Source organism: Pyrgilauda ruficollis, unplaced genomic scaffold (assembly GCF_017590135.1).
Source record: "Pyrgilauda ruficollis isolate IOZ18807 unplaced genomic scaffold, ASM1759013v1 scaffold7, whole genome shotgun sequence".
Classification (NCBI taxonomy): domain Eukaryota; kingdom Metazoa; phylum Chordata; class Aves; order Passeriformes; family Passeridae; genus Pyrgilauda; species Pyrgilauda ruficollis.
The window spans coordinates 5,771,953-5,788,624 of record NW_024528821.1 but is presented as its reverse complement, the minus strand read 5'-3'; the positions used below and the strand labels follow the sequence as shown (position 1 = coordinate 5,788,624).

The following is a 16,672-nucleotide window of genomic DNA, read 5'->3' as shown; positions in this document are numbered from 1 at the left end:
GATATAAACACTCTAGTAAAGGCAGAGCTTAAACAGGAATATGCAACCATCTTGGCCAGAAACCAAACCAAACCCAGCCCATTCATTTAATCAGAGCAAGCCAAGTCCTGGTGTCCCTGAGCTGGGCACAGTTGGTGTTGCCAGGCTGCCCACTCCAGTACAACCCAGGCTATTGTCTGGCACACACGGGAGGCTACTTCCAGGGCACCACTTACAGAGCAACCAATCTTTATTTTAGAGATAGCTTACGTAAAGGAACATGCAAAGAAACACATGAGTAAGAGTCTCATCTGCCTCAGGCTCCTGTAAAAGGCTGTAAATCCTTTTCTTCTCCCCTTTCACAGCACAACACGTTGGACAGTCGTTGTTCACCCCGCAAGCACAGCGCGTACATCCCGCCGTCGGTCCTTTGGCTGGAGCTGTGCTTGCAGGTTTCCCGTGGGAAAGGAGGTGCTTCACTTCTGAAGAATGAAACCAGGTTGTTGCATGTGCCACAAGGATGCTGGTGGGGATCAGCCAGCTGCACTGAAGGGCTTCAGGACCTGGCTGGGAGCAGCAAAATCACCTGCAACTCGCCATGGGGCAGGTGGGCTTTGTGCCCAGGGGAGCAGATCTTCACCACAATCCCAGTGCAGGACAGCTTCTCTTCCACAGCATCTTTCTCCTGCTGAGTATTTGATCTTCTCTCTCCCCTGTCTTCACATGCTCTCTGTTGTCCTGACCAGATTCCCCGGGGTGAGACTTGAATTTGGAGTAAGTACAAAAACCAGTTGAACTACAGAAAAAATCTGTATTAAGTCAACTAGGAATCAGGGGTATGATATTTGCAGGGAGTATTTCATAAACCATAGGTGTTCTGGACCCCATGCATGTTTGAACAACTCAAAATGAAATATGGTCTTCACCGTAACAGCAAGGGAGACCTCAGTGTTCAAAAACTGCAAGGAACACAATTTAATATGAACCTGCTTATATTTAACAGGATTATCTTTAAAAAGCACTGTTAAATATTTACTAGTTCGCCATGAACCAACAATTTTAAAATTGGGGGTTTTTTTCTGTGAAGAGTCTTGAAAAACTGACTCAAGGCATTTGTCCTGTTTTTGGAAATGTGCATATATTTCAGAAGAGGTTCCAAATATCTTCCTCACTAAAAAAAGGCATGGAAAGACACGGAATGATGGCACCAGCACTGCTCATGGCTGGTGGCCCAGCAGCAGCAGGAGGAGCAGGGCAATGCCAGCAGCAGGACTGGGGTGGGTGGCTGCACTCCCAGGGTCGCTGCTGGGGACTGCAGCACCATCTTTGCTTTGCTGATTCAGAAGCTGCTTATTTGCAGAGATGTCATCCATGTCCAGGTCATACGCCAGCTCTGAAAGCAGAAGGAGAGAGGTGTCAGTAACAAGTGGTGTGTGTCAATTCATTCTGACACACAGCACATCCAGCCCCCACAAAACTGGGGTTCTGGGGCAGCCCGTGCCACAGCTGAGGGCAGCTGGGTCTGGGTGCAGTCAAAGGCATCACAGGGTTTGATGGGCCAGAAGAGCTCAGCAAACATCTTGGCAGTCCTGCACCCACCAGTCTCAGTGCCCTACACCAAATCTTATGCTTGGAGAGACCAAAAAATCCCAACAGTGAGGTGCTCCAGAAAGAAAACAAGAGAGGTAAGTAAGGGATGTGCCTTACTGGAGAGCTACTCCCAAAGAAAACCAGCTGAGCTTTGGAGGGGGTGTTTAGCAATGCAAATTGTGTCTGCTCCCCAGGCACAACAAGGATGCGTGCAGGAGTGAGGAAATCCTGGCGAGCACTAACACTTCCCAAACCCAGAGTCAGCAGAAGGCCTTGCTCACCAAAGCCTCCTGGCTCCGGCAGGACCTGAGGAGCTCTGCATTCCTGCAGTCTCACGTAAGAGTGTGCAAAATATGCTCCTTATAGCGCTGAGAACACATCCCATCCCTGGTCCACCTCATCAAAGGAAGGAATGTGAATGGATCGTGCACTCTGGGCATGCTGGTGTTGCAACATGGAGACTTTGAGATGAAGCACATGTGGGTTCCAAGCCAAGAAAACATCCAGTATAAAAGTTTGGATAGTACTGGCAGAGAAGCATGGCATTAACAGAGGGGAAAGCTTGTGGCAACCATCCCTGGCTGCAAGGGACCTGATGAGCAGCAACGCACAGCCTCCCTGGTCTTACTGGGTCAGGGAAGAATAAAGAAGTCCAAATACACAATGTGGAAAGACAAGGCACCAGCAAATCTCAGGGCCAAGAAGAAAGAGTAAAAGGTGTTTTAAGATGCCATTAGCCAGACCTACCTGGGGCATTTGAACCTGTCAGTCAGCTGGAATGAGTGGGTGCACTCATGCTTGTTCTCAAGGCAGTGGGGCCCTTGCTCCCCTGCTTGTGCTGCTGCCATCTCCTTCTGGGGTCCAGGTTTCTCACCCAAATGGGAATCAGGTAAGCCTGTTTGTCTTATCCTCAGAGCCTGGCCTTTGGAGTTGAAGGAAACTGGTCATTTCCATCAGAAGAGACCCTGGCTCAGGACTTTTACAAGCCTCCTGGATCACTAGCATGTTGGAAAGGTTTGGATCATCCCACCCCACCCTTGAGAAAGAATCCAAGAGACTGAATAAGCACTCTATCTAAAAAATGCCACATCAATCCAAAGAACACCACTGCCAAGGCAAATAGGCAGTATTTCTTAATCAAAAAATACCCAAACATTGCAAAACAAAAGCAGAACGATGTTAGCATGACAAGTGAGTCAGCCCAGGCCATCAAAGGAGGTCAGAAATGGCTCAAAGGGAGCAGTTATCCATGCACAGAGAGGCCAGGTGCAAGCAGAACCCGCCTGGTAAACTGAATTCTCTAGTAGATCCCCACAAATACTGCAATTCCTCTTTTCCACAGCTTTCCTGCTTTTCTTCTAAATAGTACAGATGTGCTGCTGTCCTCTGGCACTGCACACCCACGGGAAGAGCAGGGGAAGAAAGGTGCCACCTTGAAAGGGATGTGCTGGGACTTTCCAAGCACAGAAAGAACAAGTCCCTCTGGCACGAGGTATGCTCAGGCTTCAGGGCAATTTGGGGACAGCCTGCCTGCACCACCTTATTTTCCCAAGCTCATTTCTGGAAAATAAGTGAAGGGTTTTGGAGTTAATAAAATCACAGCAGATTATTTCACAGTTGGTTGTTTGACACAAGACTCCTCAGCTGGCACAGTGTTGGATCACAACCTGCCTTAGTGTGTTTTGGAAGGTATTTCCACACATTACAAAGGCTCCTGAAGCCTAAAAGATGCTCCATGGGGTCACAGTATTGTCAGGCACCCACACGCTCCCAGACCACTGATCATGAGAACTTTTGGGGCAGAATATTCTCTTACTGGACATCCTAGCAAACCTAAAAAAACTCCCAAGGAACTGAGTAACTACTCTTGCCTTCCCTTTAGGAAAGACATTTGAAACAAAAGAGTGTTTCAGCAAGGTCCTTAACAGCACAAAGGGTTTTGACGGCCCCATTTACAGTCTTGTTCTGGGGTGTAATTTATGAGATTCGAGTTCCTGCACGGGTCTCAGTGCAGCAGCTGAATCCCCTTGGAAATGTTCAGCCAGTACCAAAATGAGTGTTCCAAACATATTCTTTGCGTGGGAAATTTTCCAGTTCTGGAATTTCACCTCAACTTGAGTACGGGTAATTTTTTTAATCACGGCATTTCACCCAGATGGGGATGGTGATTCTCTCGCCATTTCCTTCTGGCCAAATTAAAGAGAAAGGAACAGAAACCCTTTTGTCATCAGAGATTAGAATGCTATTTTCCTCACCTTAACTACTTCAGAAGTTTAGTGCTTGGGTGTGCCGTTTGTTTTCACTGTTCCTTCCATTGTATCCTATTCCTTATTTGTGCCCAACTGTATTTTTAGGTGTGATGGATTTAGCCAAACATCTTTTATTTTGTGTTAATAATGGATCTGTAGCCCTTGCAAATCCCTTTCACTTAACTTCTAATGACCTTTGTTACATCAGAGGAAAGGAAAATAAAAGGTATGAGGCTCTAACAGACCTCAGGCAGCCAATCCAGGCAATAACAGCATTAAAAATATACATCACAGAATCACAGAATTGGTGAGGTTGGAAGGGATCACAGTGAGTCATCTGGTCCAAGCTCCCTCTCAAGCCCAATGCACAATGTGCCCCAGAGCACAATGCACAGGATTGAGTCTATCTCCAGTGAAGGAGACTCCACATCCTTTCTGGGCAGCCTGCTCCAGTGCTCACTCACTGCACATTAGAAAAGTTCTTCCTCATATTCAGATGGAGCTTCCTGTGCACCAGTTTCTGCCCACTGCCTCTGATCTCACTGCTTATATCATTGATAATAAACATATTTCAAATCCAGGAACCCAAATTAGCAAATGTTCCTAACCAGGTAGTTCCTGAGAGGGCTCCATTATGATTTCCACCTTTTGTTAGGATCTCTGGTTAGACCTGGTCACCCTCACACATCCCTGCACCTCCTGCCCCCACAGCCTCCAGGAGTGAAAGAGCCTCAGCATCAGGGATAGAAATGCAGGATGGCTGGTGGGGTAGCTGAAACTAACATTCCACACACTCCATTTTGGCCACATCCACCCAAAACTTTGCCTTTATGCTGCAGAGTAACCTGCAAGAAGGTACTCCTCTGCCTCCCCTCTACCCAGCCACCTTCTGCATTACACATCTCCACCACTCCAGCTCTGATCACCCAATTCACTGGCATCAGCTTCTCGGTACAAAGTGGCCCTTTGGCCTGCAAAGACTTTCGGGGGAGGGCAGGAAACTAGAAAAATCTGTTTCTGTTTATAATCAGAGTCCAGGGGGTATTACCAACAATCTGCACTAATTACAAATTCAATCTTCACTCATTTTGGTCCCTCTTGTCCTCTGGGCTGCAGATTAGATAATCCCTTTAAAATAATAGTCAATCATTAGCTCTGCTTTTTTCTGCCCCTCCTCACGCAAGCCGAGCGTGCCGGGCCGTTTCCCGGAATCCTCACACAGCTGGTGAAAGGTCTCCAGCCGCACACAAGCCGGTCCCTCCGGAAGCATCTTTTGTAACCAAAGCCCCTCTAACACAAAGCTGCTGTGCTGTGCTCCCAGGACAGCCACGGCTTCAATGGCCTCGCAGCGTGGAGGACAAAACCCGGCGCCAGCCCTACAGCACGCGCTTTCCGCATCCGCGAAATAAAGCGGAGGCATTTTCCCATGGATTAGGGAAAATGCCTCCTGACTCTGCCATACTGACTCTGCACAAGCTTATTGGGCAGGAATCATGAGAAAGCTCTTCTTGCTGAACCACACCAGCTTTGGAGGTGGCTGCAAAACAGGGCTGAACTGGGAGTAAGTTGGGTTTGAGTTGGGATAAAATGTCCCACGGCAGCTGGCACAGCAGGAGCCAGCAGGAAGAGAACTGGCACAAAGGCTTTGCTCTGCCAAATCCAACGCTGCCTACCAAAACACCCCTTTTCACCCCCAAAATGGACAGAGAACCGCTAGCAAATGTCTGGCAAATGACCTCCAAGAGCCCCGCTGCCGCAGGCTGGCTCGGCTGCTGCCCAGAGCCCAGAGCCAGGGAATGTCATCTCCCAGCCAGGCATCTGGGCTGCCTGCCCGCCAAGCCTGCCCCAGCAGATGGCTCCAGCCATGGGCCCGATATAGTAACAGAGCCATAATGGATGGCCAGGCATGAAAACTGCCTCCCCCTGTCACCTGCCAGCCCTGCCCGTGCCTCGTGCAGCCGTGACGGGCGTGAGGGGATCCTGACACGGGTGGAACCACTGAGCCTAATGCAGCATGGTCAGTCAGCAGGGCTGCTGGTGATGGCCCTGGTGTGCACATGATGGAAACACTGCAGTGTGAAGGGAATGGATCATGTTTCCAGTGAATGCAAAACACATCAAGTAGAAATGTCACAGACAGGTAGGGCAGCTTGGCAAGCTGTGGCATCTGCCAGCATCTTTCCTTCAGGACTGTTTTTTCCTAGGAAAGCGTATGCTACCATTGCCACTGAAAATTACAATCTCCAGAGTGCGTTGCCTTGTGTAATTTTTTTAAGCATTGAGCATCTCCAGTGTGGGGAAGAAGATGCCAATAGATGCAGCAGACTGGCTGTCTCCAAAACAGGACAGGATTTCTTAAAGGGAGAGATGTTTGAGTCAAGCCCAAACTGTTGACTCATTAAAAGGTGAAGCATAAGAGCCTGTGATTCCACACACCAGTCTGCCTCACCTTGGCTCCCAAATCTCTCCTTCTCTACAGTGCCAACCATTTCACTCTCACAGGTGTTTGCACCTGAAAAGTAGAAGAACAGTCCAATTTCATCCCAAACACTTCCTGGAACACCAAAAGCTCTGCTCGCCTCAGCCTGCAGTTATCTGGGTTTTCTCATGCAAACAGCTCATATTACAAACACACCTCTGCCTCCCCAAAGACAGCACCTGAAACCATCCATTGGGTGACATGGCACGAACAGCCACCATCCATTGGGTTACATGGCACAAACAGCCACAACTGCATGGATACAGCCGAGATTCCCAACATCCTGCTTCTCCAAAACACCTTAAACTCTTCCAAACACCTAGCCAAGCATGGTTTCATCTCATCAGGGAGGTTTTGCCCTCTGGCTAATTACCATTAAAATCCTGGAGCACCAACAGGTTTGCCAGTTGTCTTCTTGCACAACGAGCTGCAACAGCCCAGCCGTAGGTGCGGCCGCGCCGGTGTGTAATTAAAGCGCTGAGCCAGGGCTGGCTGTGGTGCTTGTGTTGGCACACATCACTGAGATGGATGTGCAGCATGTGCATGGTCTTGTGCCTCTGCTTTTCCACCTCCTCCACAGCAATTTAGGAGGTGCGGCTCTTGGCAATATGGATTTGGAAAAAAAAAAAGGAGAAAATGCAGCTCAACATCACCCTGCTGCCATCGGCAACACGGCCAAGAGAGCCTGGCACGGTTCAGCAGCAAGGGGTGAAACCAACTTCCTGGGCAGAAACCTAAAGGAATCAGGCTTGGGATTGCTGATTTGCAAAGCAAGGCTTTTCCCCCGCTTGTCTGTTTGCCACCTCTCGGCTGCTGGTGTGCCACCGATGGCCCGGGGCCTGCAGCACGCGTTCACCAGCAACCCAGAGAGCACAGGTACCACAGGTACCACCACAAACCCAGGACCAGCGGGGCAGGAAGCTCCCCTCAGATCAATGCTCTCTGGAAGGCAGCAGTAAATTGATTTGGGGGGACCCAGATGTGAGGAATGCCCATCTCAGTTCCAGCCAGGGGTCTGACCAGGTGCTGTTTGGGGTGCACGAGGCACTGAGCTCTGTGAGGCAGCCACTATGCACAGCCTGGCTCCCCAGCTACCAGAAAAGTCTCTCCACACATGTCCACGAGCTTTTGAAGGGACAGAACACCCTCAAAACCCAACAGAGTGTACAGGCAGAGGGGCTGCACCGTGACCCCAATTCCAGCGACTGCTCCTTCCCCCATCTTGGCCAGAGGCTGGTGGCAAGGAAAGGCCATCATTTATGACCTGGGCCTATGTTTACTTTGAAAATGTACTCGTTACATTCTTCTTTGCTCCTTGGTTTGTTCTAGATCTACCCTGAAGAGAATCTGGCATCTGCAATTGCATTCCTTGTTTTCCCCTTGGCAGAGCCTGAAAGAGTTTCTGAACTGCACTCACGGAGAGGAGCCACAAAATTATGCACTCGTGTAATCTATTAAAAATTAACAAATCTCATTAGCATTATTAATTGGAAGTGCTGGAGTCCTTGTGCTTTGCTGATGAAGCAGCATTACCTTGGTCTGATATCCAGACATACAGTCCAGAACAAGAGCTGCTACCTAAATGAGCTTAGAAGAAAAGCACTGAAAAAGAGGGAGCTAAACATGTACGGCCAAAAACATCTACAAAGACAGGAGTCAAGAAATAAAAAGAGGAATAGCTGTAAACAGAAGAGTATGAATAGAAGTGAAATTATTTAAGCGGCAGCAATACAGGACCGGGTGAAGCAATGATTCTGCAGATCCCCCAGTATCTCAGCCCACCCAAATGTCATTTCTTCCTGCTTGGAGACCTTCAAGATCTAAGTCACAAAGAGATCCCTTCTGATCACTCTGCTGTCACCTGAGACATCTCTGTACATTCTTGATTTTGTGAAGTAAGGTTCTCAATGACAGCAGAGCAAAATTAAATGCTTCATATTCCCTCTAATTACCAAAAACAACATACTCCCATCTAACTGAAATTTTCTTCTTCGTGTTTTCTTCCCCAAAAGCTCCTGGATATGACCAGGAGAGGAAGCTCTTTCTTGCTACGTGCTGGCCTTCAACACTCTAAGCTCAGGACATTCAGTGACATTCAGGTATTAGCAGAAGCTGACAAAATGTAGTCCTAATGGGAATGCAGTGCTCACTGCCTTCCAGATGTTAGCCACTAAAAGCAGCCCTCAAGGCAGAAGGATATTTCTCAATGCTTGATTGGAAAGCTCATGGTGGTGTTATGGCACCCAGGAACATCTGACACCTTCCTTTGTGACTCACTGTGTGTGGAAACCAGCCCTGAAAGCGCCCAGGCCACAGACACCAGGGGTTTGTGGCATTCCTGCTTCAAGCAGGAAACCAGGAATGTGCCTCTTCCATCAGAAGGGACAAAGACTTTGTGCAATGTCTACACTCAGGGAAAAATCCCTGGACATCCACCAGGCTACAACTCATGATGCCAAGGGAAATATCTCGAGTGAGATTTCAGGTCAAAACCCAAAAATTTGGGTTGTGCATGGACATCCCTGCTCAGCCTACAATAGAGCTGGCAGGTAGGATGAGCCAAGTGGCAACAGCATCACCTGGCTTTTCTCATTGTGTTAGCCTGCATAAATAAACAAATAAAAAAAAATCCTGGACCTGCATTAAAACAACATTGAAGTGACTTCAGCCTGTAAAAATGGGGTAATGCAAAAGGTTTTAAGAAACATCACCATACCCAACTTTTCCACTTTATACAGAAGAAGGTTTGGGTTCATGGGCTGGAACATTTTAACAGCTTTAGGACATCTTCCCTGCACTGGAAGCAGCCCCAGGACCTGCCTCTGTAGTGTGACACCAGGAGCTGGCTTTGCACTGCATGGCAGGGAAGAAAGACCCGAATTAAGCCCAGCTGCTCACTGGGTGCCTGCAACATCTGACACAAACCCTGGCTGATTTCTGCTCCCTGCCTCCCTCCTAGGCCGGAGCAAACCCTGGCCCCAAAGCACGGGTGGAATGATGGTGCTAAAAGCTGGATGTGAATGGTGGTGGCAGTTCCAGTGGGAATCCCAAAGTCATCCCTGCTGAGCACTAGGACACTGTGGCTGCAGTGCTTGGGCTGTGCTGCACCTCTGCCATCACACTTACACCTTCCTGGGTGCCAAGGGCCTCCCTGACATGCCTGGGACCATGCTGGAGCTCAAGGAGACCACCTGGACTGCTCCCACTGCAGAAGGAGGGAGCAAGGCTTGGAGGGGATTGGCCCTGGGCTTCTGCCTGGCATCCCCCAGGTCAGCTGGTTCAGCCACAAGAAGGTGCCAGGGATGAGGACACACTGCTCACGTGGGAGAATCCAAATTGTTCTGGGGATGCCTCCATTGAGCCAGCAAGCAGTGAAACAAGGAGGTGGCAACTCAACAGGGCTCCAAGACCCAAGCCCACCAATGCCTCCTTCTCCATCCTATCTGAAGCAATCATGGCTCTCTCTCAGGAATGTCACAATCACAGTGGAAAATCAAAATAAAAAGGCTATGTAATCCAGTTTGTAAATCCCTTCAAAATCACAAAATCCTCTCTAAAATGGATTACAGAGATTAGAGATAAGAGTTTCCTGGAAATCAAGAATTGCATTTCTGCCTCCCTCATCTCTTCACTGCCTCAGAAAAAAATGAGTCTTGCTTGTGCCCCCCACCTCACTCCTTCCCAGCCATCATCCCAGCCTTGGGGAGCAAAAGCAGCTTCCTGCAGCCCCTAAAAACAGCAGAGCTGTTTCTACCTGACTTTGCCATAAGCAGTATGTTGGGGCACAATCAGCTGCATACACCTGAGCCTGTGGACATCGTGGGATGACTGCCAGGCTTCTGCAAGCATTTTGGTCCATCCCTACTCCAAACAGGCTCCACGTGGTGGTGCAGTGTGCTGCCATGGTTTTGTGAACTGCAGGATTTGCACCCAAATCCTGTGGGTGCCCAGCAGAAAAACATCTTCTTAAATCAGGGTGGTCTTCTAAAAATCACCAATGTGCCGGTGGTGAAAATGCTACTAGGAAGAGAAAGGTCAAACACCCATGTGGGGATGATATAAAATTATTTAGCAGCCATGCCATTATTATTCTGATAGATTAAAATCATCATTTTGTTTAATGTTTTTGACTCAAGTATCCACAGTCGATGGTAGAAGGACAATTTTCTGTTGGGAATTTTTATTTCGTGAGAGTTTTTGTCCTTTCCTTCCTATTTGGAACAACAACAACAAGAAGGGATTGCAATATTAGCATTCCCAGCAGAGCACACATTCAAGTTCCTGACCTGTTATTGCTCAAGGACTTCTGCAGCTGCAGATGCCTGTTTGGAGCTACAGTTAGGTCACTTTGAATGATGCTCATAGAATAAGGATCAAAACACTCACAGCTTGATCAAAAGGACATTTTATGAACATTGCAGCCTGAGTTAAGTGCTGATGTGAATACTTAGGTTCGCCCTTATATTACCTCTGCTTGGTTCTAATAAAATTAACACCCTTTAAAATAATGCACTCAATTTTATTTGTTTCATGTTTTTGTGCCTTATGGCTTTGAAAACACATTCACAAAACCTTTCCATCACACTGGGAATGTTTAGCTGTGCTGGGATCTGCAAATCAACATCTTTGTACAGAGGAATAATAAGGGTTGCACCTTTGTGTCATTGTTCCACCTGCTCTAACCTGGATTTATCCACCAAAGGTTGGGGTTGTTTTTTTTCTGCCCACAAAAGAGGGTAACCAGTCACACTCTTTCTTTTCCCAAAAAGAATTACCACCTGTAAATAAACAACTAAAAACTGAAGTACAAGCACCAGCAGCATGAATTCTCCTTTGTAAAGAGACAACAGACAAAACAAAGCAGGGGAAAATCCAGTCTCTCCCCTGCATTTCACTTGCACATTAGAGGCAAAATGAACTTACCAGTCCAGGACAGGGGACGTCTTATTGGTGCAATACAGCTGCTTAACTGTTCTTTAGAGATATTCATCTCAAAAGCCAGAACAGAAAGAGCATTTTCTCCCCTTTTATTTATTTATCTTTTTTTTTTTTTCTTTTTTTTTTTTTTTTTTTTTTTTTGTGCCAACTCACCTTAGCTGAAAAGCACATTGAGATTGTAATTATGGGAAGGCCTCATCTAGTAGATTTGTAAACTCAGCTATCGGCTTGAATTACTGGAATTAGCAAGGCTAATTTAATGTCACTGTTCAAAATAGCTCAGATTTGGAATTTCTTAATGGCCTTAGGAAAAGGAGTCTTTATGCATACTGCAATCTAGGCTTCATTCTTAGACTAAATTCCTTCTCATAGATTTTGTGAATGCCCTGTTTTGTAGCCAACACAAACTCTGTCCAGTAAAATAATGTAAGGACTCAGAATGAAAAGAGATTAGCTGTTCCCTGCTCCTGTTATTTTAAAGCAGAAATAACTTTGGCTTCTACTGATTCATAGACAAAGCTTGAAATGCAAAGCATGCTCAACTCCAGAGTCAGCATGAAAAGGACCTTAAAATATTCCCGAGTGCAAGTAATGGACTTATTAGAGGGATGAAAAGAGGCACTTTTCACAGAATCCCAAGCTCTTTAGTCCTGTCATATCAATAATCTTGCTTAAGAATTTCATTCCATTTACATTTCTTTCTCTTCAAAATATCCTGCCTGACTCCTATGAAATACAACATTTACGCTTTTAAAGTGTTAATTTATTTCTGTTAATGCTTGGTGGTGTAAAACCTCTGTGGATCACCCAGAGCGTGAGCAATGGTGTCACAAGGGGGTGGGACAGGGAGCAATTCTCTGCACTTATACACCTGAAAATTGAAAAATGAGGAGGGAATTTTAAAGACTTGGTTAAAAGCATCTTCTTTAAATAATGGCAGTTGATTGTGCTGGAACTCGACATACCTGCAATCTGTTGCATTCTCCTCTATGTTCATGTTTAACACCCACAAAAACAATGCTGATGGTAAGGAAAAAAAAAAAGCTTTATAGATATCAGGAAGGAAATTTGCCTAAGCTGCCAAAATATATCAATTTTAACCCAGTTTGCCTAGACTTTGAAATATGGTTTACTCTAAAGCCAGCACAAAGCAACTAGTGACAATTTTCCCTCTTTGTTTGAAGTAATTGCTTCAAATGAAAAACGAAGGGAATTCAGGAACGAATCACAAAGGTCTGTGTGGGCATAGCAGGGAAGGAGACAGAGATGCCCTCTTTTTAAGGAATTAGGGGGCTTTCTTTCCCATTTGGCTCCATGCCCACAGAACAATTTGCACTGGCTGGGGACTGTCAGCACGGAAAGGAAACAAGATATTTTGGGCTACATCTCCACAAGACAGCACCAGCAGAGACCAAAAGACCCCCAAACACTGTGACAGGATGTGGCCACGCTGAGATGGCCGTGCCTGGTGTGTGGTGCTGGCCAGTGATGATTTTCATAGACAAAATCAGATTTCACACTGCCCAAGAGACTCAAGGGTCTCAAAGCACACCACAGGCATTAATTACACCCTCCACTTTGAAGAAATTAATTAAGCACTGAAACCTTCTGGTCCCTGAGAGCCAAGCACAAGCCTCCATTCACTAATGGCTAAAACTGAGCTGGGTTGTGGCGAGGTTTCAGGAACACTGACAGGAGAGCTGAGAAAAGCACCTCTGAGTGCCCTGAGCCACCCTGAAGCAGCAGAATCCTCCCCCCAGGATACTTCTAATTCCTCTGGACACGTCCCAGCAAGTCCCCCTGAGAAGGCAGCCACTCCAGGTTGGGCTCTGAGTCACTCCTCATGGCAAGGCAGGGAAAGCTGACACACCAGGGAGCTGGGGGGAGCAGGGGCAGTCCCATCCCACAGCCACCCTTCAGGGCATCCACTCAGTCCCTGCTTCTCCTCAAGAGTCTCTGACATTAGTAGTCATTTTTCCTAATCACAAACTGGACAGCCCTGACGAGACATCCAAAAGAAGTAACAGGAGCTCCTCACATCATCCTGGCTGCTTCCCTGTGTGCCCCTGGCTGCTGGGCTGCTGTGTGACCCAGTCCTGGCTGGGACATCCTCCAGCCCCATCCTGCCAGCTCCTCCAGCTGCAAGAGGCATCCCCAGCAGTCCCATGGGAAGCAGATCAATGGGCAGGCACCCCAACGTGCAGGGGTGCTCCAAGGTGCTGCAGAAACCACCCTCACTGAAGTTTGCTGAGCTGGTGTCCTCCACTGGAACAATTCCACACAATGTGACACGGCCTTGGTCACTCTCCTGCAGTGCTCTAGGAAAGAAACAAAACCTTCTCTGCTCCTGATTCCCCTGTTCTGCCCCACTCAGGCTTGCTGGATGCCTCCCCACGTTTCCATCTGCCTGGATGACTTTGTGTCCTCCCAGAAGCTGGATGAGCCATTTGCCCAGGGCGCTCACAATGGATGTAGGGGAGCAGCCTGCCAACCCACAAACATCTGCTGTCACTGCTTCTTTTGCAACAAACACCTGGATAAAACAGGTGACAAGTGCATTAAAAAAATATGATACCTGTGCTGCGGAGAGCTGGAAGGCAAAGGGGGATTGCCAGCCCCTGCAGCTAACAAAGAGTGGTGCTGTGCTGGAGCTGCAGCCTGGGAAACCCATTAAGGCCACATGGGGTGTCAAACTGCAACAGCAGTGCTGGGCTTGCAGGGCAGGAGGCAAATTCGGAGAGAGCTGCAACAGCAGGAGCTTCTCAGTGCATGCCTGCCTTTACCCTCCCAAAAACTGGGAGGAGCAGGTGAGCAGGCACACCTGAGCTGCAGATCCAGCAGAGGCAGAGTCCCCCTGTGCATCCCATCCTGCTGTGGGGAGATGCCCAGAGAGGGATTCCTCAGAGCAGGGCTTGCTCTGGGGGCAGAATCTGTTAGCTCTGCTTTAGGGTTAGTGCCATCCTGCAGTCCCCCAGGGTAGGTTTCAGTGGGATGGAGGGGATTTAGGAACCTCCAGGTAATCCCATATAGTAGTCCCAGTTACCCTGTATCCTACATAACAGGAGCTGGGTAAGTATTTTTACAGACAGGTTTCTGCTCCTTAAAGTATGTAACTGGTCAGGGTGAACCTTAGTTATTAGCAACCAAAATCAGGCTCTAACCTCTTGCTTTCCAACCCAAGCACAGCAGTATTTTTTCTTCAGTGTGTAGCAATACTGCCTTGCTATGTCCTTATTTTGGGATTTTTTTGGGTACACAGAGCTATTTTTCTATTTTCCACATTTTCTAATGAGTTCTGGCAGTAGGAAGTTGTTTGTAAATCACACAAGTATTTGTTTTACTGGAAACATCTGCTTTAACACATTTGTCTTTTTAAAAAGGCCAATTTTTTTTTTAAACAAAGGTATTAAGCTGCAATGTAAATTGGGCACATCTGTTTATGAGTCACTGCAAAAGCACTGCCTCTAGTGCACCAGATCACATGGATCTCCAGGGGGCTGATCCAGCCAATTAGAAACTCACAGCTTGCTCTGCTCCCTTTTCCAGCACTCCTCTTCTGACAGCACTTGTGATTTAATAAATTAAGGCCACTAAATAAGAGAGACCTATTTAGTGTCTGCTAATAATATTAGGTGTCTGGCCCTGCAGACACTTAAATATCAACAAGAGACTTGAGCTGGTGCTGAAGCCCACAGGCACCTGAGGGCCAAGTTCAGTGGAATTATTTTATTTATAGCTGGGAGCTCCAGGTTGCACCAGACCCACTCTGCCCATGGTGCTGTACCACCTCTGCTGCCTTCAGCTGCTCAGGGCTGCCACAAAAAACATCTAGAGAAGCCAAACAGAGGGAAAGACATCAGCTGAACCTCCAAGATCAAAACCTGACCCACCAGCTGGTATTTATCCACCGGAAACAAGAAAGCCAGCAGACCTGGGGGACTGGTCTGAGGGCCAGGAAAAAACCTTTCAGCTCTGGTACTGCAGCAGCTGGAGAGCATCCCTGATGATTCTGGGGTAAATAAAGCCAGCGAGGGGTGGGAAGGGCAAATCCAAACCAGCAAGGAGATGCCTGGAGAGGGCAGATTCAGGACCTCCATCCCCACAAGAGCTGCCAGACTCCAACTGTCCAGGGCAAAGCTTTCTGACTGTCAGCAAAGCCCGCACCTAAATAAAGCTGCAGGAGTCAGGAAGGGGCACAGAAGGTGATGGTGCATCAGATGCTCCCTGAGAACACAAGTTCTTGCACTGGAGCACAAGTGGGGAAGTTTGCATTTATACCCAAATGCTCCCCTCTCCCCTTCCCTGTGGAAGCATTCTTTCACATTCTCTGCACATGCTTTAGCAGTGATTTATGTGGACAAGAGAAGAGATACTGCAGGCTGTGTTCTGTGATGACTCTGGGGAGCACACAACCTTTTTTTTATTTACTTTTTACTGGAATGATCTACAGAGAACCAGAAGAGGACAAGCAAACATACCAAAGCTGCAGAGCAGCCGGCAGAGAGATATCAAGGAGACAGAGGATATTACTCAGATTCTGATAATAACCACTGGCTCCCACCTGCCAACTGCAGGCTGTCTGACACAAAAAACTCCAAAAACAGGCTGGAGCAGATGTCTGCCTCCCTGTGCAGGAAGTGTCTCCGGTATCCATGGGACACAAGCAAATTAGCTTAGAGTCCAGCAATTTTTCAGACTCGAGATACTGAATTCAAACAGGAAGGAGGGAGGAAAAAACCAGTAAAGCGAAAGGATGTGTCTCACATTGCTGTTGTAATTTACATTTTAGAAATCCTGCTGGGACTCCTGCACTGGACTGAGGCAGTGACAGCTGCCCTGGCAATCTGTCCAGCTGCCAAACCTGATGCTCAGCAGCCAGCAGTACCTGCCACTGCTAAACATCCATCCCTTCACACCACAGAACCACCCAGGGATGCACCTTGAGCACTCAGTGGTGCACAGGGTCCCTCTGCACCCAGCAAAGAGTCAGCCCCAAGGCACCAGCTCCCACCTGCCTGGAGATGGGATACACAGAAAGGGCCCTCCAGGAAGGAAGGTGTGGGAAAGGGAAGGTGCTGCTGGGTTTGTATCCAGGCTCCATGCTGGGCACAGACCCAGCCTCCTGCACGAGGGAAGGGCAGAGCATCATCCCAGGTCCCACGGGAAGCGAAGAGCAAATGAAAAGCAGGAACAGACAGCAAGATGTCATTGAGAGCCCCAAATACCATTGAAGACACTTTGTGAAACAACAGAAGCTGGTCAACATGCCAGATTTCCATTCCCATAAAAGAGGGGGAATGTGCTACTGCTCCAAAGCAGAACAAAAGCAAAATGAGTCCAAATATTTGCTGTTTAATTAAAAAAAATATATAAAAGGCAAGTTGACATACCACTCCAACAAAGTCCAAAAAATTCATTTGTTTTGGGATTTTTTTTC

The 16,672-nt window shown here is 47.7% G+C and overlaps 1 protein-coding gene across 1 annotated transcript in view; it reads right to left on the bottom strand.

Moving 5' to 3' along the window:
• Positions 1 to 211: 211 nt before the first annotated feature.
• GPC3 (glypican 3) overlaps positions 212 to 16,672 on the bottom strand; it is a 139,853-nt gene continuing 123,392 nt past the window's right edge. The window contains exon 8 of the mRNA XM_041485212.1: positions 212 to 1,372. Within this exon, the coding sequence (XP_041341146.1) occupies positions 1,197 to 1,372 (176 nt within the window). The 3' untranslated portion in view covers positions 212 to 1,196. The remainder of the gene's footprint in view (positions 1,373 to 16,672) is intronic.